We start from the raw sequence: 26,767 nt of genomic DNA, 5'->3' as shown, positions 1-26,767 counted from the left end.
AAGGAAAAATATTCTGGTTAATATTAACTCTGGTTTCTGAAATGTTAGTGAGCAAAAGATTGTTTAAATTGTATATTTAAAACTAAATGTGTCATTGATAGACCATGGCAAAAAGAATGGATGTATTTTGAAATATAATAAATGTTTCTATCTTGAGCTGAAGACTCAATATAATATTTCATTCTCCACTTGGCTGTTATTTATTGTTGCTTATAATAGGTGGAAAAATAAAGAAGAAAAATAAAGAGGGAAAAGTTGCTTGTAAAGGAACATCAGTATTTGGTTTGTAAATTCACCTTTGTTTTTTTTTAAATTTATCTAATGTTTATTTTATTGATTAAATTTGCATACCACTTATCTCACCAGAGACAACTCTAGGTAGCTTACAGACATTCATTAAAAGTGCACCATAAAACAATAAAACAAATAGCAATCTTAAATTTAAAAATTCAATTCAATTCAATTAAAATTCAATTAAAATAAAACTAACCAAGAGGAAGAGAGAGGGAGCAAATTATGTTCAAGGATAAGGTATTATTTACAACATTATCCAAAATGTTACAATTACATTGAGGCACCAGGCTACAGTGGTTTGCATAGCCGTGTCTTCAATGTCTTTTCAAAAGCCAAAATGGTGAATGCAGATTTCACTGTGGGTCATGATGTTCTAGAGCAGGAGTGCCAAACTGGCGGACTGTGGGCTGGATATATCACATGCAGACCACTCCCTCCCAGCTCTGAGAAAGAGAAAAACATCACAAATAGAATAGAATAGAATAGAATAGAATAGAATAGAATAGAATAGAATAGAATAGAATAGAATAGAATAGAATAGAACAGAATAATTTATTGGCCAAGTGTGATTGGACACATAAGGAATTTGTCTTGGTGTAAATACTCTCAGCATACATAAAGAAAAGGTACATTCATTAAGAATCAAAAACCATAATGTACAACACTTAATGATAGTCATAGGGTACAATCAACAATCAAATCATACTAGGAAACAGTCAATATAAATTGTAAGGATACAAGCAACAAAGTTACAGTCCTACAATCACAAGTGGGAGGGGATGGGTGATAAGGAGTGATGAGAAGATTAACAGTTATAGTAGTGTACACTTTGTAAATAGTTGAACAATGTTGAGGGAATTATTAGCAGAGCGATGGCTTTTGGGGAAAAACTGTTCTTGTGTCTAGTTGTACTGGTGTGCAGTGCTCTATAGCATCATTTTGAAGGAAGGAGTTGAAACAGTTTGAAGCAGGAAGGAACATAGCACATCTCTAGTGATCTATTGAAGATTCGGGTGAAGATGGGGGCCAATTGGTCAGCACAGACTTTTAAGCAAGAAGGAGTTTTCTTGTCTGGCCCAAAATGTTACCTGTTGGCAACATGATGCTCTGAGTTTGACATTCATGTTCTAGAGGGTGTGAGCTATGGCAGAAAAGACTCTTCTTGATCCCATCAGCTGAAATTTGTTGGATAGTGGGGTCTGCAGCATATCTCTTCTGCTGTTGCCAGAGAGGTAGGCTAATCTCTAAAATACTATAAATAGGATAGGATAGACTTTCTCTTTAAGGAGAGTATTGTTGTTGTGTTGTTAGTTGTGAAGTTATGTCTGACTCATCACAACCTTATGGACAACATTCTTCCAGGCCTTCCTGTCCTCTACCATCCTCCATAGTCCATTTAAGCTCACACCTACTACTTCAGTGATTCCATCCAGCCACCTCTTTCTCTGTTGTTCCTGTCTTCTTTTGCCCTCAATCTTTCCCAGCATTAGGCTCTTCTCCCGAGTCCTTCCTTCTCATTAGGTGGCCAAAGTTTTTGAGTTTCACCTTCAGGATCTGGCCTTCTAAAGGGCAGTCAGGGTTGATCTTTTCTAGGACTGACTGGTTTGATCACCTTGCAGTCCAAGGGACCCGTAGGAGTCTTCTCTAGCACCATAGTTCAAAGGCCTCAATTCTTTGGCACTCAGCCTTTCTTACAATCCAACTTTCACAACCATATATTGCAACTGGGAAAACCATAGCCTTGACTATACACACTTTGGTTGGCAGGGTGATGTCTCTGCTTTTTAGTATGCTGTCTGGTGACTCACATCATGACTTCAGCATTATCTCTTTCTTTCAAACCATCCTTGAACTGAAGCAGTTGTGTTATACTGCCATTCTTCATAGCAGATCCTGCATTAATCAGAGGACTGATAAAATGATCACAGCAAATGAAGTTCAGTGGTTTTTACCCTGTGTTTTGAACTGGCAAGTTTTGGAACCTGACTGCAAATATGTATCTGCCCAATATGGTAGCATCTTTGATATAAAAAAGGTCCCAAAATTTCCTCTTTTGGGGGGTGGGTTGATGGATATGGTGCTCTCCATTTTCTGCTTCATGTCTAAGTTTTAAACATTAATGACATGCAACTGTTTTATTCCCTTTTGATATTTTTCAAAGAAGCAAAGTAAATATTATTACAACTAAGCTATTATCTTCAAAGTAATTATCAAATTAAGTATCATCATGATCCCTTCTATTCCACATCTCAAGGGAATCCCACTAGACTTGAGACTGAAAAGCCAATGCTGGCAGGTTAAAACATTACATTACACTATGTTAATATAATCTCAGAAAAAAAACAGGTAAGGAAAACAAGAAGGATACATATTTTATGTATGATATGTCATTGTCTTCACATCCATAAGAGGCTGGCTAATTCCAGCTCGGTTTCTCTGTAAAATGGTAACACTGGAGCAGCTCTTTGATTTATACAATGACCACATTACACATTGAGTTGCTTCTATTCAGAACACTGGTTTACCTCTTTTTTCCTAAGACAATGTGCATTTCTTCTGTCTCCATCTGCAACCTCAAAGATCCTCTTCAAATTGTTCAAAAATATTATCAATCAGGAGATTTAATCATTGCTGCTATCATATATCACATGTTATTCATTTAGTATTTATTTGATTTCTCAATCACTTACAAGATGCAGGTATAAGAATAAATATAGTTTGAATACATGAGAAAGATACTTATAAGAAAAAAAAAACAATAGGACAGGGACAGCAGGCACGATTGGTGCACTTATGCACGCCCCCTACAGGCTTCTTAGGAAGGGGGTGAGGTCAAGCGTAGACAGTCTAAGGTTAAAGTTTTTGGGGTTTGGGGAAAAAAACCACAGAGTCAGGTAGAGTATTCCAGACATTGACCACTCTGTTCCTGAAGTCATATTTCCTGCAATCAAGTTTGGTGCGATAAACCTTGAGCTTGTATCTATTGTTTGCTCTTGTATTGTTATGGTTGAAGCTGAAGTATTCATTTGCAGGTAGGACATTGCAATGTATGATTTTATATATGATATTTAGTTCGGACCAGCAGTGGAATAGTTCTAAGTTTTCTAGGTCTAGAGTTTCAAGTCTGGTGGCATAAAGTATTCTGCAATGAGTAGAGGAGCAGAGAGCTCTTCTTGTGAAATATTTCTGGACTTTTTCAATTGTGTTAATATCAGATACATGATATGGATTCCAGACTGATGAGCTGTATTCAAGTATAGGTCTAGCAAATGCATGCTCTAGTTAGTAGTGTGATATTACCAGAGAAGAAGCTTGGTAGGATTAGGTTAACAACTCTTAATGCCTTTCTGGCTATGTAGTTACACTGGGCTCTAGCACTTAGATCATTTGAGATGAGTACTCCAAGGTCCTTGACAAAGTTTGGATCCTCAACAAGGTCTTGACTATTTAGATTGTATTTTATTTTCTGATTTTTTTTTTCTGCCAACATGTAAGACAGAGCATTTATTTGTTGAGATTTGAAGTTGCCATTTGATTGACAATTCTGATACATAGTCAAGGTCTTTTGGGAGGGTAAGAGTATTGTCTGTGGTGTTGAATAGCTTTACATCATCAGCGAAGAGAATTGCTCTTAATATGATCACAGAGGTCATTTATCTAGTGTATGAAGAGAGTTGGTCCTAAAACACTGCCTTGGGGAACACCACTGTTGACAGGTACAGAATTTGATAGGACGCTCCCAATTTTGACCATTTGTTGTCTGTTTGACAGGAATGCTTCTATCCAGGTATGTAGGTGTCCAGAGATACCATAAGATTTTACTTTTAGCAGTAGTTTGTCATGTACCACTGAATCAAAGGCTTTACAGAAGTCTATTTAGATTGCTTCTATTGCTTTGCCCTGATCGAGTTGTGTAGTCCATATGTTTTTGCAGTGTAAGAGTTGCAGATTACAGGATAGTTTTTTTCTGAAACCAAATTGTTTATTAGAGAGTAGGTTGTTTGTCTCTAAGTGGAAGATAATGGATTGGTTAATAATTGATTCCACGACTTTACAGGTGACACAGCATAAGGAGATTGGTCTGTAATTTTCAATTAGGCTGGGGTCTCCCTTTTTGAAAATGGGGATGACTGTGGCCTGTAACCATAGTTTTGGCAAGGAGCTGGTCCTGAAAGATTTTTCAAAGATTATGCTTAGAGGTTTGGCTATGGCAGTGGGCAGCTTTTTAAAGAAGTAGGCACATATTCCATCCGGTCCAATAGATAGAGATGGTTTTAGATTGCGAAGTGCTTTTTCAACATTGTCTTCTGTAAAATCGATATGTATTTGATCATTGTAGTTGTCTGTGGTTTGACTAGGAAGTACTGGGCATGATTCATTGCTGTTTACAAATACTGAGCCAAAGAATGTGTTAAAGAGGTTTGCTTTGATGGTGTCGTCATTGCTGTCTTTGCCATTAGGTCCTTTCAGGGGTGGGATGGACCTTGAGTCTTTTAGTTTGTTGTTTACAAAATTGTAGAAAGCATGGGTGGAATTTGTGTGTAGAAGGTTTTCCTCTTGTTTAATGTGATAATTAGTTTTTATCTGGTGGCATAGATTTTTGTATCAGCTTTTGAAGTTGGCAACGTGACCAGATTTGTTTTTTCACCAAAGTGATCTCTTTTTGGATTGAAGCTTCCTTATTGTTATGGGTAATCTGTTTTTCCTGGTTTGGGGAGTTGTTATTGGTACATATAATTTGATAGCTCTTTTGATTTCTAGTAAGAATATGTTGTAATGGTCTTCAACAGTATTATACCCAGTGAATAGAAATTGCCAATCAAGGGAAGAGATATAGTTGATTATAAGATCATAGTTTCCTTTTTTGAAGTTATAATTGGGGATTTTGTCATTGTGTGGATGTATGTTGAGACACAAATCAATCATGTTGTGGTCACTGTTGGAAAAGGTTTCTTTAATTTGTATTCCATAAATTGAATTCAAATTATTGTAGAAGATGGGATCGAGGCAGTTGTTAAGCCTAGTATTGTTGGTTACTAGTTGTTCCAGTCCCAGATTTGTTACAGCATTGTAGAAGATTGCATGTATGGATTCAGTTGTACATTCATTTAGGGTCCAGTTAATACGAGGTAGATTGAAGTTTCCAAGAAAGATAAAAGTGTGTGGGCAGGATGCTGCCCATGTTAGTAGTGTATTTAGCTTGTTTATATGTTCAATGTCATAATCAGGGGCTCTGTAACATAGTAAAAACCAAAATGTGATATTTAAGGTCAGTTCACAGATAATGGTCTCAGGAAGAGCAAGCTCTTGGGTAACTTGGATGTATTTTAGATGTAAGGACTTTTTATAGAAGATAGCAATACCACCTCCTCTACGGACTTAAACTCCCCAATTTCTAAAGTCTCAAAAGAGCATTAAAAGCATTGTTGCTTTTAATTTTGCAAGTGTTATTTCCCATTAAAAGAATCCACGGTCCTTTGTTTCATTGGCAGAAAATTATGACTAATCAAAGCTGTAACACTCTTTCTAAATTTTCTTCCCTTGCATGTCACCATGGAATGAAGAAAATTGTGGTGAGCAATGGAACTAGATTATTATATTTTACAGAATACAAGCCCAAAGGACAAATTACTTGTAAGCAGGGGTGGGATTCTACAGGTTCTGTCCCCCTCTGTAGAACCAGTAGCTCTGAAGAGCAGCAGACATAGAACCAATTCTATGTCTGCTGCTGTTTTGGCCCACCTGCCTGCCTGGGCTCTTACCTGATCTTTATTTCCTGCTTTTTCAACTGCAGCTGCTTTGCGCAACACAGCTGCGGTTGAAAAAACAGGAAAAAAAGGCTATTCCAACCGCTGTGCACTTGCACGGAGCACTGCTCAGTTGTCCGAGCAGCTCAGCAGGTTGTAAATTGCACATGTGTGACTCGTGTGACTCACCCAACTCACACATGTGCATGTGACACAGAGCAACAGAACCGGTAGTTATACTGGTCGGATCCCATCCCTGCTTGTAAGAATGTCATAAGAGTAGAACTGTGTATATCCCTCCCTCAGTTCACTTTAAATAGAAACATTATTCTATCCTAGTTAATATTGGAATATATATCTCACAATGAATTTGTCAGTTTTTCAGATGAAGAGTCTTAAAAAAGAGAAAAAACTCTTTCTCACTTCAATATTAGTCTATTCCTTTCTCATATCAGTGCTGTCAAATCCATACAACCTAGAGCTATAGTTTCTAGAGATCATATGCCAGATGCCCAGAGTAAAAAATAAGGTCCACATTTTCTTTATTTATAAATATATATAAAAATTAAAAATACCAACTGTATAATTCTGAAGTAAACATATTTACATAGTTTATAACCCTCACTGAAGGTTCCTTACTCATAATTACCAACACAATTTGGCTCTGGCATTTGCTATAAAAGAGATCAATGAAAATTCTGGGATTTTACCTAATGTTACCCTGGGTTTCCACATCAGACCCGACTATTTGATGACATTACATCTTAACATTTAGCAATGGAATTTCTGTCTACAAAAGATAAATTTATCCCCAACTACAAATGTAATGATGAGAACAATACAGTAGCTGTCATTGGAGGACCCCGTTCTAAGACCTGTGTCAACATGGCAACTGCTCTGTGTAACTACAAGTTTCCTCAGGTGAGATCAAAACTGGAACAGGGGTGGAAATTCAACAGTTATTTGTTACTCTCAGATATTGAGTCCTCATGATAGGTCTCCTAAAACCATAAGACAACCAGTTCATGATGGAATGGAATGCAATGCAATGGAAATTGCCACAGCTGTTCATAAACACACTGTGAAACTTCCTGATGCTAATCTGTTAAACTGTTAAGAAAGGCTTTTTATGCTCTTTCTACAAAAGGAAACTGTTGGCTTGTGCCAAGACTTGGAGACTGTCTCCAAAAAAGACATCAAGAGTGACAATTAAAAAACATACACATCATACACTTCTCTTTGGAACATTTCTTTTTTGACTGTATTCTTTTTTCCTCATTTAGATCACATATGGATCAGCTTCACTGATGAATAAGGAAACAACAGCACATTTTGTCAAATGGATGTTTCCAGATGAGGTCCACCAGCTTAAAGGAATACTACATTTATTGTTACATTTTGGATGGACCTGGGTTGGATTGATTTCTCTGTATAAGGAAGATAGAGAGCGCTTCATTCAAAAAAGTATTTCCATATACTCAGAGAGAGGCATCTGTTTTGACTTTATAGAATGTATCCCACAAATGATGTATGGCAATTTAGCTGCTGAAATGATGGAGGAGGCAGATAAATTATATAAAGTGATCATGGGAAGTACAGTCATTGCAGGGATCTTGAATGCTGAAATTACAACCATTGTGCCTTTGAGAATAATTATCTATGTTTTAGATGCTGATGATATTCCAAAGGAGAGAAAGGCCAAAGTTTGGATCATAACAGCTCAGATGGATTTTACCTCTATTCTAATGCAAAGACACTTGCTCATTGATTTTCTCCATGGTGCTCTTTCCTTTGCAATTCATTCAAAGGACTTACCAGGTTTCAAAAAATTTATGTGGAAGAGAAACCCAAACTTTGAAAAAGAAGATGGGTTTATAAGGGATTTTTTGGAAAGATGCATTTGACTGCTCATTCCCTAGTGAGATGATAGATAGGAAGGCTGAAAGGATGTGTACTGGAGAAGAGAAGAGACTCCTAATTCTGTTTTTGAAACTATTGTGAGTGGACATAGCTACAGCATCTATAATGCAGTCTATGCTGTGGCACATGCTCTGAGGGCCATATGCTGCCAAACCCCCAAATTCAAACAAAGATCAGGATAGTTGTCTCCAAAAAACTATAACTTATTTATTTTTATTTATTTATTTATTTGATTTTCCAATTGTTTACAAGATAATAAGTATAAGTGTATACATAGTTGTGAATACATGAAATGGGTACATATAAGAAAAATAAAAGAATAAGAGAAACAATAGGACAGGGATGGTAGGCATGTTGGTGCGCTTATGCACGCCCCTACAGACCTCTTAGGAAAGGGGTGAGGTCAATAGTAGACAGTCTAAGGTTAAAGTTTTTGGGGTTTGGGGAAGAGACTACAGAGTCGGGTAGAGTATTCCAGACATTGACCACTCTATTGCTGAAGTCGTATTTCCTGCAATCAAGTTTGGTGCGGTTTACTTTGAGTTTGTATCTATTGTGTGCTCTTGTGTTGTTATGGTTGAAGCTGAAGTATTCATTGACAGGTAGGACATTGCAATGTATGATTTTATATACCATGCTTAAGTCAGACCGAAGACGGCGTAATTCAAGGTTTTCTAGTTCTAGAATTTCAAGTCTGGTGGCATAAGGTATTCTACAACGAGTAGAAGAGTGGAGAACTCTTCTTGTGAAATATTTCTGGACTTTCTCAATTGTGTTAATATCAGATACGTAATGAGGGTTCCAGACTGATGAACTGTATTCGAGTATTGGTCTAGCAAATGTTTTGTATGCTCTGGTTAGTAGTGTGATATTACCAGAGAAAAAGCTACGTGAGGATTAGGTTAACAACTCTTAATGCCTTTTGGCTATGTAGTTGCAGTGGGCTCTAGCACTTAGATCATTAGAGGTGAGTATTCCAAGGTCCTTTACAGAGCTTGGGTCATCAACAAGATCTTGGCTATTCAGCTTGTATTTTATTTTCTGATTTTTTTTGCCAATATGTAGGACAGAGCATTTATTTGTTGAGATTTGAAGTTGCCATTTGTTTGACCATTCAGATACATAGTCAATATCTTTTTGTAGGGTAGCAGTATTGTCTGTGGTATTGAACAGCTTTACATCATCAGCGAAGAGAATGCAATTGCTCTTAATATGATCACAGTATGAAGAGAGTTGGTCCTAGAACACTGCCCTGGGGGACACCACTATTGACAGGTACTGGATTTGATAGGACGCTCCCGATTTTGACCATTTGTTGTCTGTTTGACAGGAATGCTTCTATCCATTTATTCAGTGGTCCAGAGATACCATAGGATTTTATTTTTAGAAGTAGTTTGTCGTGTACCACTGAATCAAAGGCTTTACAGAAGTCTATGTAGATTGCGTCTATTGCTTTGCCTTGGTCGAGTTGTGTCGTCCATATGTTTTTGCAGTGTAAGAGTTGCAGATTACAGGATAGTTTTTTTCTGAAACCAAATTGTTTATTGGAGAGTAGGTTGTTTGTCTCTAAGTGGAGGATGATGGATTGGTTAATAATTGATTCCATGACTTTACAGGTGACGCAGCATAAGGAGATTGGCCTGTAATTTTCAACTAGGCTTGGGTCTCCCTTTTTGAAGATGGGGATGACTGTGGCTTGTGACCATAGGTTAGGCAAGGAGCTGGTCCTGAAAGATTTTTCAAAGATTATGCTTAGAGGTTTGGCTATGGCAGTGGATAGCTTTCTTAAGAAGTAGGCACATATTCCATCCGGTCCAATAGATAGAGATGGTTTTAGATTGCGTAGTGATTTTTTAACATTGTCTTCTGTGAAATCGATATGTATTAGATCATTGTTGTTATCTGTGGTACGGCTAGGAAATACTGGGCATGATCCATTGCTGTTTACAAATACTGAGCCGAAGAATGTGTTAATGATGTTGGCTTTAATGGTGTCGTCGTTGCAGTCTTTACCATCAGGTCCTATCAAGGGAGGGATGGACCTTGAGTCTTTTAGTTTGTTGTTTACAAAATTGTAAAAAGCACGGGTGGAATTGGTACTTAGAAGGTTTTCCTCTTGTTTAATGTGATAATTGGTGCATTCAGTCTTTATCTGGTGGCATAAATTTTTGTATCGGTTTTTGAAATTGGCAACATGACCAGATTTGTTTTTCCGCCAGAGTGATCTCTTTTTGGATTGAAGTTTCCTTATTGATATGGGTAATCTACTTTTTTGTTTTGTTTGGGGAGTTGTTGTTGGAACATATAGTTTGATGACTCTTTTGACTTCAAGTAAAAATATGTTGTAATGGTCTTCAACGGTATTGCATCCAGTGAATAGAGATTGCCAATCAAGGGATCAGAGATCGTTGTCTATAAGATCATAGTTGCCTTTTTTGAAGTTACAATTGGGGATTACATCATTGTGGTGATTTTTGTGTGGACGTATGTTGAGACAAAAGTCAATCATATTGTGGTCGCTACTGGAAAAGGGTTCTTTAGTTTGTATTCCGTAAATTAAATTCAAACTATTGCAGAAGATGAGATCGAGGCAGTTGTTTAGTCTAGTATTGTTGGTTACTAGTTGTTCCAGTCCCAGATTTGTTACAGCATTGTAGAAGATTGCATGTATGATTTCAGTTGTACAATCATTTAGGGTCCAGTCAATATGAGGCAGATTGAAATCACCAAGAAGGATAAAAGGGTATGGGCAGGATGCAGCCCATGTTAGTAATGTATTTAGCTTGTTTACATGTTCGATGTCATAATCAGGTGCTCTGTAACATAGTAAGAATCGAATTGTGATATTTAAGGATAGTTCACAGATGATGGTTTCAGGAAGGGCAAGCTCCTGGGTAACTTGGATATTTTTTAGATGTAAGGATTTTTTATAGAATATAGCAACACCACCTCCTCGACGATTTTCACGATCTGATCGGTAAACATGATAGTCTCTTACTGTGGTAATGGAGTCGGGGAGAGATGCATTGAGCCAGGTTTCACAGACAAATATAATGTCGAAGTTAGCCATATATAGGAGGATGAGAAATTCAAGTATTTTATTCACGAGGCTTCTGGCATTGAGTAGTTTGCATTTAAGGCCGGCAGTAGTTGGAATTGAGGTAATTGGGGGCGTGCGTGCCTAGTTTTGGGTGGTGGTGGATGGGTTGAGGTAGGGTTGTGGTTGAGGGTAAAAGTTGAGTATTGGGTTGCGTGGCTTACTTTTGATACAGTCAGCATGGTAGTCAATGTACAGGTCCTTCTCTCCATTGTCTAGACGGTTTTTGAGTTCGATGCGGAGTACACGGGAGCGGGCACGTTGCTGTATGGTTAGGTCAGGCGGCAACGGAGGTTCTTATGGTTGGTGTTGGTTTTGGCGAGTGAGTTTATAGTATAAATGAATTTACGTTTGCTTGATTCATTTTTGCAAATGACCCTGCACAAGCGTGCAACCACAGAGCCGTCTCTATTTTTGAGCTCTCGGTCGAGCGCGGAAATGTCAAGTATTTCATCAGCGGAGATGGTTGATGCTTGATAATCTCTGATGATGTTTCGACAGTTGTGATGTCATCATTGACATTGATGTCTTCTAGACCAAATAAGATGGCGTTGGACGTTTCCGTTCACGCTCAACGGCTTCTCTGATGAGGATTGGGATATCAATATTTGTCTGGGTTGTGTTTATTTGTGGATTGGGTTTTGGATTGGATTGTGGTTGTTGGGTAGAGATGTGGTTTGTAGCTATTGGATGTTCAGGTTTTTGCATTGTGTCTTTTTTTTTCAAGGTTGGATATTCTTTCTTTTACGGCGTCTAGGGATGCTACTATGGTGTTGAGGGATGTTTCAATGGTTTCGATGGTAGGGGATGTTTCAATGGTTTCGATGGTATCAACTCTTTCAGACAGATCCAGTTTGGGTCTGCATGATTTGCAGAAATATGGAAACTCATTGGATGATTCTAGGTATTGAATCATTTGCTCAGGTAATCCCAAGCAGTCATGCTGAGCGTATTTTTTACACAGAGAACATTTGATGTAGTTTTCATTATCCTTTAGATTTTTGTAGCATTTAAGGCATGTGCAGGAGTCTTGTGGTTCATTGATGGGGATTATCTTTTCTTTAGGTTGTGGTTTGGCATAGGATTTTCTTTTTGGCATGGTAGGATTGTTAAAATAGTACATTGATTGAATTAATTAAAGGAACAATTTTGGGTAATCTATATAGCCAATATTACATCAAACAATCAATTGCAGTAATCTCTCAAGTCAGATAATATTCCTGAGCAACGATCAGCCTGATCAATTAATTACTCTAATCACTAATCAATTAATTACATTAATCATTAATCACACTGTTCATTTAAATTCACTAAATCAATGATTTTGCTATTCAATTAAATTACATGAATTTTGATCTTTTAAACTAGTCAGTAATCACACTATTTGCACTAAACACTCTAATCACATTAATCAATTAAAACAATAAATCAATTAAACCATTAATAAAATATTTTATAGAAATTGATTATCTAATCGTTGATATAGGTGATGAGGTAGAAAAGTTGTAAGTTTTGAGGTAATGAGGTAGTATTAAGAGTCTGCAAGGAACGGGTTAATTGTTTTACTGGCAACTGAATGAGAGGAATTTATCGCTCTTTGAATAGCAGATCGCTATTACTCTGTAAACAGGAAGTTGTAACACAATGTTCCAAGGGTTTTTATCCGAGTGAAGGAAAGATTGAACAGCTCACAGGAAACTATTTGTTTTTGTTTTCCCTTGATGAATGAGATTTCTGGGCCCCTCCTAGTTAACTGAATACACTTTCAAAGTTTGTTGCTTTTAAGAGAAAGAGGCACGTCTTGCACTGGTAAATTCAAACAGTTTATATTTTTACTGTGTAGACTCAGGTTTGTATTGAGCATTCACTCCTGGCTTTAATATACCTCTGCTTCTATCACTCCTGGAGTCCGGATTAGCAATTTGGCGAGGAGAAAAGAGGGAAGAGGGAAATGGGGGCGGCAGGGAGGAGGTAGTCTGCTTCACACCCTAGCTGCAAACTTCTGAGACAGTCTCACAGCTCCCAGTGCTCACCGCCCTGCAAGGATGGGATGAATCTCACCGACTCCAAAGATGATCGCTCTCTGGGCTCTCACCGACTCCAAAGATGATCGCTCTCTGGGCTGGGTCGCTCCTGGGAAAAGTCAGATTCTCACTCAGCAGTCGAGGGGAAAACTCTCGAAGTCGAGGGAAAAGCCACAGTTGGAGCGCTCTCGCTCAACGATCCTCCCGGCCGGCGCTCCTCGGGTTTTCCTCCCTCTCTCTCCCTTACTTGACTTATCAAGAGCCTTTGGGAAGTTCTTTGCTGGTCTTAGCAGTCTTCTTGTCTTTCAGCTCAGTTTTAGTACTGGGGATCTTCATTACACACCAAGACACTCCAATTGTTAAAGCCAATAACAGAAACCTCACTTATAGCCTTCTCATTGCTCTCCTTCCTTTGCGCTTTTCTCTTCATTGGGCAACCTGACCAAGTGAAATGTCTCTTGCAACAAACTGCCTTTGGTATCATTTTTTCTGTAGCTCTTTCTTGTATATTGGGAAAAACAGCAATTGTTGTTCTTGCTTTCATAGCCACCAAGCCTGGTTCCAAAATGAGGAAATGGGTGGGGCAAAGGTTGGCTGTTTCAATTGTCCTACCTTGCTCCATGGTACAATTTGCTATCTGTATAGATTGGTTGACAACTTTCCCCCCATTCCCAGATGCACTTCATGGCTGAAGAAATTGTCCTGCAATGTAATGAAAGTTCAACTACTATGTTTTATACTGTCCTTGGCTTTATGGGGTTCTTGACAGCTGTGAGCTTCACAGTAGCCTTCTTAGCTAGGAATTTACCTGACAGCTTCAATGAAGCCAAATTCATCACCTTCAGCATGTTGGTCTTTTGCAGTGTCTGGGTATCATTTGTTCCCACCTATTTGAGCACCAAGGGGAAATACATGATTGCTGTGGAGATCTTTTCTATCTTGGCTTCAGCAGGTGGATTACTGGTCTGCATATTTCCCCCCAAATGCTACATCATTATTCTGAGACCTGACCTGAACAAGGAGCAACTAATAAAGAAATAAAGCTTATTTTTATATTAGATCCCTCAAAAGAAGCCAAATTGGTTACTATCAACATACTAGTTTTTGGCAGTTTGGCATTCTTTTCTGTACTAGCAAATCAAGGTGACAATCTCCTCCAAGGTTTTTGCAGAATCTAGACAGCTGCTCCTCATCTATTCTTTCAAATGGTTTTTTTATGGCCTTGATCAGAATAGAGTGCCTAAGACAATGTTGTGTGAAAATCAATTTTTCATCAGATAACGCACACTAATCTTTGTCTTGCAGCCTGAGTTTCACAATATCCCTGCCTCCCCCCAAAAAGAAAAGCCCTCCCAGCCTGATAAAGGTTTCTAATTGGGAGCTATCATAAAAGAATCATAAAATATTTATCCAGTCTTTTTATAGTTGCCAACAAGAAAGGGAGGGGGAGCAGTGCAGCAGCTTGCAAAACTGAATCTGCATTCCATAAATGTTTTCAAAGATAGTAACTAGATGACTGAAGTTTCTGCCATGCAAAATTCTAACTGGAGAACATGATTTATGACTCTTGGCTATGGATGTGTCCCATTGGAGAATATGAATTATGATACACCCAGGGGGTGGTGGTGGGAAACCAGGGTCAAGGATGACAATGAATTATGTGTCTCAGAGTTGGCTACACCCAGGCAGTGCCGGCATGTTAACTATCAATAAATCCTTTTAAAGTTTTTGAAGTTTGGCTCGAGACCCATTATTTAAATGGGGGTAACTGCTGGAATCCTGACAGGCTATTGGCTGGGACTTTGTTGGAGAGGCAATTCATTGTAAATCAAATAAAAGGAGTTTATCGGGATGAGGACCCAGCTTCATGCTGTTGGGAAGCCTAGGTCAGAACAGTAACCAGTGGTATCTATTACAATAAAAATTGATAAATAAGAAAAGTATATAAATAACTACATCTTAATTAATTGATTCATACCATGGGTTCAGCATTATCTCCCTCTTTCAGACCATTCTTGACCTCAAGGATCATGTTATATCTTCATTTTTAATAGATACTGCATTTAGTAGAAACTGACAGTAAATGAATTTACCTTCTTTTTAAATTATGCTTAAATGAACAAAATCTAGGATTTGAGTATACATAAGCATCTATAAAGGAGAATATTTGTAGCTCAGGGTTGAAACAAGGGATCCATGGTGCTTTCTGAGCTTGGCTGCTTTCTTGCAGATATTTCATTACCCAAATTAGGTAACATCAACCATGCTGCATTCCTGATGCTACCTAATTTGGGTCATGAAATGTTTGCAAGAAAACAGCCAAGCTCAGAGAGCACTAAGGACCTCACATATATATCTGCCCAGCCCCAACATGAAAACTCATCAAAATGTCCCAAGTTTCTTCCTCATTTTGTGCCCTACATCTAAGTTTCAAAAATTCATAGTAGTAGAGCTAAGATAAAATCAATATGTTTCCTTTTGACATTTTACAAAAATGCAAGGAAGGTAGTTCCACAAATAAGCTGTTATTTCCCAGGTAATTATCAAATTAAAACTTGTTATTCTTTTCTCCAGATATCAAGGGAATCCTAATAAACATGAGAAAAGTATGAACTTAGGTTAAAAACATTGCATTGCATTAATACCAGCTCAGAAATACAGAATTAAAAGTAGAGAAAAGGTATATTTAATATGTGATACTACACTTTATAAAATATTCATGAGAGGCTGATTGATTATGTCTCAGCTCACTAGTGGAATGGTAACACTGAAGTTACACTTTGATTTGTACAATGATTATTTTATATATTGAGTTGCTTCTATTCAGAACACTGGTTTTATTCTTCTTTTCTGAGACAATGTGCATTTCTTTCACTTGTAACCTCAGAGGTCCTCTTCCAATTGTTCATAAGTATTATCAATCAGGAGATTTAATCATTGCTGCCATCATATATCAGATGTTATTTGTTTCAAATGAGATCACTTTTCAAAGTGTTCCTTCACATGATGTCCTTGATCAGTATCTGTAAGTATTGTCATTCACAGAGTCATACACATCACCACTATAATGTTCATTTCCTCCCTCCCCCTTCCTTCCTTCCTTCCTTCCTTCCTTCCTTCCTTCCTTCCTTCCTTCCTTCCTTCCTTCCTTCTGTAAAATAGTTACCATACCACATGATCTTTAGCCATGTCTTAATTCTAAAGCTAAGAGAGATTTAAGCTCCTCAAATTCTGAAGTTTCAACTGAAGGAAGTATTGTTGCTTTTAATATTACTATTACAAAGGTCATTTCCCATAAATAACATTCACAGTCCTTTGTTTCATTAGGAGAAAATCGTGATTAATCTAAATTGTAGGGCTGTTCTAAAAATAGTCTATATATATCCTGGTACTTTCTGAATTTTCTTCCCTTGCCCATCACTATGGAGTGAAGAAACTGTGATAGGCAATGGAACTGGATTATTATTTTTACAGATTACAAAGTCCAAATGTCAAATTACTTGTAAGAATGTTATAAGCATACAATTGAAATCGTATCTATTCTCCCTTCATTCATTCCAGATAGGAATGTTATTGCAAACAACCATATTAATCCTGGAAGATACATCTCACCATGATGTTTTCCAGAAAAAGAGACTTAAATAGAGAAGGAAGTGAGCTACAGAATAATGTTTACTTATCCATTTCCCATATCAGTTCTTTTCAGTTCATAGAATTTAGGACTATTATTTGCCTTAGGCCACACCCCAGATGTCTAGAATAAACAATAAGAAGCACATTTTCTGTATTTATAAATATATGTAATAATTTTAAATGCCAATGTTTAATTATGAAGCAAAAATATATTGACACAGTTTATAACTTTCACTGAAGGTTCCTCACTCATAATTACCAACACAATTTGGCTCTGGCATTTGCTATAAAAGAGATCAATGAACATTCTGGGATTTTACCCAATATTACCCTTGGTTTCTACATCACTACTGACTATTTTGATGATATTACAATTTACCTTTTAGCAATGGAATTTCTATCTACAAAAGATAAATTTATCCCCAACTACAAATGTAATGACCAGACCAACACAGTAGCTGTCATTGGAGGACCCCGTACTAAGACCTGTGTCAATATGGCAACTGTTCTGTGTAACTACAAGTTTCCACAGGTGAGATCAAAATTGGAACAGGAGGGGAAGTTCAATTATTTATTACTTTCAGATGCCGAGTCCTCATGGCAGAATCTCAAGACAACCAGTTAATGATCTACAATGAAAATCACCACCACAACTGTTCTTAAACATACTGTGAAACTTCCTTATGCCTAGTTGTTGAACTCATAAGAAAGACTTGTATGCCATTTGTACCAAAAGCAAGGGTAACAATTAACAAATATACACATCACACACTTCTCTTTGGAACAATCTCTTTTTTTGCCTGTATTCTTTTCCCCCCATTTAGATCACATATGGATCAGCCCCACTGATGAATAGGGAAACAGCAGCATATTTTGTCAAATGGATGTTCCCAGATGAGATCCACCAGTTTAAAGGAATACTACACTTATTGTTGCATTTCCGGTGGACCTGGGTTGGGTTGATTTCTCTGTATGAGGAAGATAGAGAGAGGTTCATTCAAAAGAGTCTTTCCATTTTTTCAGAGAGGGGAATCTGCTTTGACTTCATAGAGTGTATCCCACAAATGATGTATGGTAATTTAGTTGCTGAAATGATGGAGCAGGCGGATAAATTATATAAAGTGATTATGGGAAGTACAGTCGTTGCAGTGATCTTAAATGCTGAAATTACAACCATTGTGATTTTGAGAATAATGATCTACATTTTAGATGCTGATGATATTCCAATGAAAAGAAAAGCCAAAGTTTGGATCATGGCAGCTCAGATGGATTTTACCTCTATTCTAATGCAAAGACACTTGCCCATTGATTTTCTCCATGGTGCTCTTTCCTTTGCAATTCATTCAAAATCATTAATAGGTTTCCAAAAATTTATGTTGAATAGAAGTCCAAACTTTGAAAGAGAAGATGGATTTATAAGGGATTTTTGGAAAGATGCATTTGACTGCTCATTCCCCAGTGAGATGACAGATAGGAATGCTGAAAGGATCTGCACTGGAGAAGAGAAGCTGGAGACTCTTCCTAATTCTGTCTTTGAGACTACTGTGAGTGGACATAGTTACAGCATCTACAATGCAGTCTATGCTGTGGCACATGCTCTGAGGGCCATATTCTGCCAAACCCCCAAATTCAAAGATGGTCAAGTAATTGATGAAAGGAGATTGAAGATGTTGCTTCAGTCACCATGGCAGGTAATATTGGCTAATACAAAATTCAGGAAAGTCATCAGGTATATAAGCAACACTGAATTAATCAATTAATCAAAGCAAAGTGATCTACTGCTTTTCTTCATGTGTTAATATTTTCATGGAATTCTCATCTGAAATATTTTCATTTGAAATACTATAGTTATGCAGTAGGGTGAAAAATGAATATGATACAGAACATTAAGTCTCTTCCAGTTTTAAATAGTGGAGACTGATGTGAAATTTAACATATAATCTTTCATTAAGCAAAGCCAAATTAAAAGAAACAAAGTGTGATTTGTGCATACGCTTAAAGAGTCCTATTAATTCCCCCACCTTTTTTTTAATGAGAGAAGAGGAAAGCTAGTGCTTCAATCACTGTGCATATGTTGTTCAGTAATCCAGGTTACTGTGTTAATGTTGGAAAGACTAAAACTCATAAATAATAGCTTTTCTAGGCAATCCTAGATGGCCCATGTATTGTTATTTCCTAGAGAAATATAAACCAAATAGCAGGATCCAGTGTAGGGCTTTCCGGACTGATCTGTTACCTATCTGTTACAAAACATTTGCTAGACCAATTCTTGAATACAGCTCATCTGTCTGGAATCCACACTGCATATTGGACATTAATACAATTAAGAGAGTCAAGAAATATTTCATGAGAAGAGTCCTCCACTCTTCTACTTGCAACCCAATACCCTATGCCACGAGTCTTCAAATTTTGGGTTTAGATAACTTAGAACTACACCACCTTCAGTCTGACCTAAGCATAGTACATAAAATTATCCATTGCAATGTCCTACCCATCAATGACTACTTCAGCTTCAACCTCAACAATACACGAGCATACAATAGATACAAACTCAGGGTAAACCACACAAACTCAATTGCAGGAAATACGACTTCAGCAACAGAGTAGTCAATGCCTGGAATGCTCTACCTGACTCTGTGGTTTTTTCCCCAAACCCCAAACACTTTAACCTCAGATTGTCTACTGTTGACCTCACCACATTCTTAAGAGGTCTGTAAGGGGCATGCATAATAAGCACACCAATGTGCCTACCGTCTCTGTCTTAAAGTTCCCTTTTATTCATATCTATTTCATGTATACATAATCATGTTTATACATATATATTATCAAATTCTTGCTTGATGAAATAAATAAATAAATAAAATTATAGTTTTCTAGGTCTCTATGAGAGTGTTAAGAATTCCTGAAGATGATTCCAAACTCTATTCCCTCTTCATTAAACTATCAACATAAGGCAAAAGGAAAATAGATATGAACAACTCATGCTGAAATTTAATTCAGGCAGTCCTTGACCCAGAATAGACTGCTAAGTGACAAATTTGTTAAATGAATTTTATCCCATTTTATGACTTTTCTTGCCACATTTGTTAAGTGAATCACTGCAGTTGTTAAATTAGTAACATGGTTAAATGAATCTGGCTGCCCCATTGACATTGCTTTTCAGATGTTTGCAAAAAAGGGCCATATTGTTGGTCAGGAATCAGATGATTCTGATGAATGCCCAAGTGAGACATATGGTGAGATGACAGAACTTAAGACTAGGCCTCAGCAAGCCTTTGAAGCCATGGAAAGTTTCACAGGAAACCATTAGCCTGTGGATTAGGCATGTGACTGAAACCACAGAACCATGCTTGACTATTTTCATGCTTTCTATATTTTCTATATCTTATTGTAGGATGCCAGCTGCATATTATATAATAAAATGAAAGTTAAAGAAATCTATTACTATCTTCCTTGCATAGATCTGGGTTCCTTCCACAATGCTGAATAAACACATTGGCTTATCATCACAGACACCTCAACTCTGTCTTTTATTTTACTAAACCAGACCTGAAAACCTTAATGACAACATGACCACAGCACACTGCAACTGTCATAAGTATGAACCATCTGTCAAGCATCCAAATGTAAATCACATGACCATGGGGATGCTGCAATGGTCATAAATGTTAAAAATGGTCATAAGTCACTATTTTCAGTTCCCTTGTAACTTTAAATGATCAAAAAGTGAACTGTTTTAAGTCAAGGACTATCTCTAGTGTTAATTCAAATGGATTTTCCATGTAAATTTGTTTTAAGTTATCCTTTTAGGTTTTTTTTTAAAGTTGGAAGGAAAGGCCATCTTTACTTATATTTTTTCCCTGAGGATTCTGTGGATAACTTAATATTCTCTGCATTTAATGGAAGCAATGTAAAATCACAATTTTTGGATTGCTCAATTGAACAGAGCAAAGTGTGCTTTTGGATTTTGTGATGGTATTTTCCTCTGAAAAAATTTCAAGTTAAAAAAGAAATATATTCCCATTCAGTTTTAAATAGTGTAGACTGAAGCAAAAAAAATTAACAGGTTACTTTTCATTAAGCATAGTCCAGATTGAAATGAAGAAACTGTTTTTTTTTTTTCTCATATCTTTTAAGAAGTCCTGTTAACTTTCTGGTTTCCTTCTTTTTTCTTCATTTAGCTTCACCATTTTTTGCAGAAAGTCTCCTTTAACAACAGTGCGGGGGAAGAGATTTCATTTGGCCCCAATGGGGAATTAGTAACTGGATTTGATATTCTAAATTGGGTCACATTCCCAAACAAGTCCTTTCAGAGAGTCCAGGTTGGAAAAATTGATCCCATGGCTCCCCTAGGTAAGTTTCTCACCATTTCTGTGAAGGATATTACTTGGCCCTTCACATTTAACCAGGTGTGTCTCATTTTGTACTTTTTAGGAAATCATTTAAGTCACTGCCCCATATCAATAAATGATGTAAATACAATAAGAACAATTGGCTTAAAATTTAAGCAGCCTCACATTCTTGAAATAGCCTAAAGAAACTTTACTTTCAAAATATATTTCAAATGTATTTGATATATAGCAAAATTTAAAGTATTGAAATATATTATTCAAAAATAATTTCAGAAATTCAGTCTGTCTATCTCTTTGAAGTATATTACTATTGGAAATATGATTATACATCACCTAAAATTCATTTTCCAAAAAAACCCCCATAAATTAATCATGTGACATAAAAATCTTTCTTTCTACATTTGTATGACAGAGTTCTACACTTGATTTAGAAAAGCATCATATCCCTATTTAGTTTAATATTTTCAGACAATCATATCCACCTCTCAATTTTTGAGTCTGTGGACAAAAAAAACTTTAATGGAAGTACCCCAGAAAAAAAGATCTTTTGGAAGTTTGTGAGAGAGTAAATGATCTGTATTATCTGTCAATCCTTAAAGAAAAGATCAAATTACATTTGTATTCAATCTGTTCCAAGTTTCAAACAAATACAAAAGCCTCCCAAAATGACATCATTCTACTATAAGCAGGCAGACAGAAAATGCTGAATTTTGAAAATCAGATTTTTGCTATTTAAAATCACAAAAGTCTCATTAAATGATGGAAAAATCAAGCAAGTTTTGAAACAGCTATTACAGATGTAGGAGACCTCCTCAAAATGTGGAACCTCAAGGAAAGCATATTTGAAGAGCTCCCAAGTTAAACATTTTCACACAGTTCTGATTTTCTCAGAACAAATCTTTAGAGTAGTATTCTTGGGTTGATTAGTATGATAGGTATGAAATAAGGACCAGTTGAGGGAGTGGGGAATTTAAGCCAGAAACCAACCTGGGAATGGAATAGCAAGATCTAGATGCAATATGAACAATTTGGGTATGTCTAAGCAATGAAAAGAACAACGCTAAAGCATAAATTTTTCATGTGAAAGAATTCTGATTTTATTTATGAACAGACATTACCTCTTTCCATTTGTAACAAGAAATGTTCTCTTGGTCATAGCAAGATAAAAGTGGAAGGGAAATTATCTTGCTGCTATGACTGTATAAATTGTCCAGAAGGGAAGATAGCAAACCACATGGGTAAGCAAAGGAATATATTGAATATTTTTATTATATTAATAAATATAATTGGGGGCTCAATTATGAACAAAAATTATCATGACTGAAAATCTTGAGCTTCACATCACATTTAACTATTTGACAATGAAATATTTGAACTGAATGTTCATACCTCCACAGGATATTTGATGATAAGACTAATCAGTTTACTCTAACTAGAAGGTTCAGCAGATTTTCCAGATTTGAATTGTCCCTTTTTAATATTTCTTTGAATATACTCTATTATTTTTTAAATTAAAGTTTCTTCTGGGTAGACTATCTGAAATACTTCCTTTGTACCTTCTTTTTTTGGAAGTAAAGGTAACTGGTAATGGTGATTGCATTTACTGCAGATGTGATCTTTTCACTGGATTTTACTTCCTATTTCCTCACAATGTTTATTGCTTATTGATCTTATATGGCTGCCTATCTCATGTCATCAACCTAGGTGATTATACCTACAGCAGATGGATCACCACAATAAGTTTAAAAATTTATAAAAATACCCTCCCACCAGCCCTACATGAATGATCTAATTGTCTCATTCTTGTCCCATCCTAGACCAACATTTCGATCAGGAGACAAGTCTTTCCAGCCTAGTACAGGGATAAAAAGATAGGACTACCTGAAAATTCAGAGGAGAGAATATTGGAAAAGCCTGGGCATTTACTGAGAAAGTACACTTCTAACTCCCATCAGTTGACAACATTTAATGCATGAGACTTACAATATGTTCATCTAGCTGACTTATTGAAAGAAACAGATACTGTAAGCGAGTATCTGTTTCTTTCAATTGTTTGTTGTACTACTGCAACAAATCACTTGTTGCAGTAGTGCAACTCAGGTGAATTGTGGGGCACCAAAACTGCATGTGTTGCTGCATTGGGGAAAAGTTTCTGTTTTCAAATGGTATTCAATGGAAGTCCCATGCAGAGGACATCCAGCAATCCACTTGGCACTTCAATAAGGCTAGAGAATGCTATAAAAATCAGGGTTCAGACTGCAGATATGTATCTGCCCAACTATGGCACAACAGAGTAGAATATGGGAATATTAGGTTTGTATTGTTGAGTTCTTCATGTTCTTTGAGCTTGGTTTTTTGGTTAGCAAATGTTTCACAGCACAAGTCACTGTTGGGTTTTCTTCCTGTCTTTATGCAGTAAATTGTGATGCCATTTTGATGGGAATATTATTTTCTCTTAAGTAGTTCCATGATTAGAGTGTTGTAATCATTCCAAATAATGAACTCAAAGCAGTCAAGACTCTTGACAGTTTGCACAGGTTCAAGAAGCCCTTTATTAAATACATCATATCAGCATTTAGAAAGTAGAAGCTAGCTCTAAATGGTTTCCTCATTTAGGGTTAGTTAAAATAATAGAAATTCCCCACCCCCCTGTATCTTCCAGATCACATGGGCCAATCAATTCAGCCACAGGTTCCCACTCGGCTCCGACAGGTGTCTATTAATGTGACCTTCATTCACATGCTGGGTGATGTTATGACTAGCAGATGAGGCACCACATTCCTAAGCTCCCCCATCCCTCCCCCCCATGAATGTCAACCAAGAAACAAAGCAGGAGTAAGCATGAGAAAGAATAGTTTCAACTGAAGTCATTTTGCAGGTTGACAGGCATAGTTTTCTGCCAGATAGTTTGTCTTGCTTTAATCCATGCTTATCTGGCTGTTAGATGTTTCAGAGCTTGGCTATAGAGATTCTCAGTCATCCAGGTCATGGCTGCTTTTTCAAGAGGCAAATGGACTTTGGAGTTTTTCTTTGAAGACATTTCACTTGTCATACAACAAGCTTCTTCAGCTTTGACTGGATGGTGAGGGATGGAAGGTTTTATATTCCTTGCAGAAAGCTGTTCATTTCTTTCTTTTAGACCAAGGGTGTCAAGCTAGTAGCCCATGGGCCAGATGCATCATGTGTAGGCCATGCCCACCCCAGTTCTGCAAACAGAAAAAAGTCATGAAATGTCATGTAGTGGCAATGTGGTACCATGACTTTGATACCCTTGTTTTAGACAGTTGTTGGAGCTAGAGGTTTCAGAGCATGTGTTTTGTCCTGGTTTCCTTCTTAGGTATACATTGTTTCTTTTGAATTAAATATACTTTATCTTCATATCAAACAACCAAGTTCAAATGTACCTAGCATTCTCAGGAAACATACTGTAAATTATACTATGAATTATTTTAAGAAAAAGTAATCAGATTCCCTATGTAAGTCACAGAACCTTAGTGGATCTATTGTTTTATTGATGATTGATGCTGGAAAAAAATACTGTTTCCATTAATGGTTTCCTTGTTTGTTTGTTTTCTCCAGACTTAGATGATTGTTTCTCATGTCCAGAAGATCAATACCCAAACAAAGACCAGGATAGTTGTCTTCAGAAAAACATAACTTATTTGACTTATCAAGAGCCTTTGGGCATTTCTTTGCTGGCCACAGCAGTCTTCTTGTCTTTCAGCTCAGTCTTAGTATTGGGGATCTTCATTAAATACCAAGACACTCCCATTGTCAAAGCCAACAATAGGAACCTTACTTATACCCTTCTCATTGCTCTCCTTCTCTCCTTTCTTTGCACTTTACTCTTCATTGGACAACCTGACCAAGTGAAATGTCTTTTGAGACAAATTGCTTTTGGCCTAATCTTTTCTGTAGCTCTTTCTTGTATATTGGGAAAAACAGCCATTGTTGTTCTTGCTTTAATGGCCACCAAGCCTGGTTCCAAAATGCGGAAATGGGTAGGGAAAAGATTGGCTGCTTCAATTGTCCTACCTTGCTCAGTGATACAATTTACTATTTGTCTAGCATGGTTGGCAACTTTCCCCCCGTTCCCAGATTCTGACATGCATTCAATGACAGAAGAAATTGTCCTGCAATGTAATGAAGGTTCAGCCCCTATGTTTTATACCGTCTTTGGCTTTATGGGGTTCTTGACTGCTGTCAGCTTCACAGTTGCCTTCCTAGCTAGAAATTTACCTGACAGCTTCAATGAAGCCAAATTCATCACCTTCAGCATGTTGGTCTTTTGTAGTGTTTGGGTATCATTTGTTCCAACCTACCTAAGCACCAAAGGAAAATACATGGTGGCTGTGGAGATCTTTTCCATTTTGGCTTCAGCAGCTGGATTACTGGTCTGCATCTTTTCCCCCAAATGCTACATCATTATTCTAAGATCTGACCTGAACAAGAAGGAGCAACTAATAAAGAAATGAAGCTTATTTTTATATTAGACTCCTTGAAAGAAGCCAGATTGGTTACTATCAGCATATAGGTTTTTTGCAATTTTGTGGTTTTGCATTTTTCCCTACACGAGCAAATCAAGGTGACATGCAAGGTGACAATCTCCTCCTCTTCCACATCTATTCTTTCAAATGTTAATTTTTCTGGCCTTGTTCAGAATAGAGTGCCTAAGACAATTCTGTGTGAAAGTCAATTCAACCTATAGGTTTCACAACATCCCTGCCTCTGCAAAAAAAGAAAAGCCCTTCTAATAACTTCCATATTCAATTTTTAAATGTGGAAGAAAATTCACATTAATATCTCTAACCCAAATCTGGTTAGGAGGCAAGGTTCTGGATAAAAAGCTGAGAAATAATGAATTGTAATCCTCCCCTAGGTCACAGATGATGTGCTGTTGTGGGAACTGAGAAGTTGGAAGAAAGTGGTGTTGCAGAATTTCTTCTCACTTTCCCAGATGTAATTCACCTTTTTTAAGACCATGATTTAATGTGAATTTATTTATTTATTTATACCACCCACCCTCACCTCATGTCATGACATTGGGTAGCATACATACTAATACAATCCATGTAGATTAAATTCAATCAATTTAAGTTAAATTGGTAAAAACAAAATGGGGAAAAAGATGCAAGAGCATGAATTCCAATTAATTATGTTATAAACATCTAATAGGCTGCACTCCATCATGTAATCCCTAAGCCAGTTGCATTTACCTTCTTTTTAAACTATGCTTAAAGGAAAAAAAATATGGGACTTGATTATATAAAGGAGAATATTTGTAGCTCAGGGTTGAAATGAGGAGTGTATGGTGCTTTCTGAGCTTGGCTGTTTTCTTGCAGATGTTTCATTATCCAAATTAGGTAACATCAACCTTGCTGCACTGATGATGCTACCTAGTTTGGGTCATGATTTTTTTTTAAAGAAAACAACCAAGTCCAGACAGCACTAAGGACCTTGCATATGTTTCTGTCCAACATACAAACACATTTAGAACAATTTTTTCCCAAGTTTCTTTCTTATTTTCTGCTCTACATCTAAGTTTTAAAAGTTCACAGCAGTACAGCTATGATAAAATCAACATGTTTCCTTTTGACATTTTTTAAAAATGCAAGGAAGGTAATTCTGCAACACTATTCCCAGGTAACTATCAAATAAAAAAATATTGTAATTTTCTCCAGATATCAAGGGAATCCAATA

At 36.9% G+C, this 26,767-nt stretch overlaps 1 protein-coding gene across 1 annotated transcript; it reads left to right on the top strand.

Moving 5' to 3' along the window:
• Nucleotides 1-14,933: 14,933 nt before the first annotated feature.
• On the top strand, nt 14,934-25,542 carry LOC113426452 (vomeronasal type-2 receptor 26-like). The gene is made up of 6 exons (XM_087947260.1): nt 14,934-14,968; nt 16,956-17,247; nt 17,540-18,406; nt 20,897-21,124; nt 22,179-22,305; nt 24,647-25,542. The coding sequence occupies exons 1-6, from the start codon at nt 14,934-14,936 to the stop codon at nt 25,540-25,542; spliced, it is 2,445 nt and encodes an 814-aa protein (XP_087803386.1).
• Nucleotides 25,543-26,767: the final 1,225 nt, after the last annotated feature.

The sequence above is a fragment of the Notechis scutatus genome, chromosome Z (genome assembly GCF_049901735.1).
Source record: "Notechis scutatus isolate UNSWTSFEM ecotype Mainland chromosome Z, rNotScu1.2, whole genome shotgun sequence".
NCBI classification, from domain to species: Eukaryota; Metazoa; Chordata; class Lepidosauria; order Squamata; family Elapidae; genus Notechis; species Notechis scutatus.
Note: the sequence above shows the minus strand (reverse complement) of the source record. Positions and strands in the feature narration are given on the sequence as shown.

Coding starts and splice junctions, on each gene's coding strand:
- LOC113426452 (XM_087947260.1), top strand. CDS start 14,934: ATGAGGACCCAGCTTCATGCTGTTGGGAAGCCTAG. Junction 14,969..16,955: donor CATGCTGTTGGGAAGCCTAG/GTCAGAACAGTA, acceptor CTTTCACTGAAG/GTTCCTCACTCATAATTACC. Junction 22,306..24,646: donor GAAGATAGCAAACCACATGG/GTAAGCAAAGGA, acceptor TGTTTTCTCCAG/ACTTAGATGATTGTTTCTCA.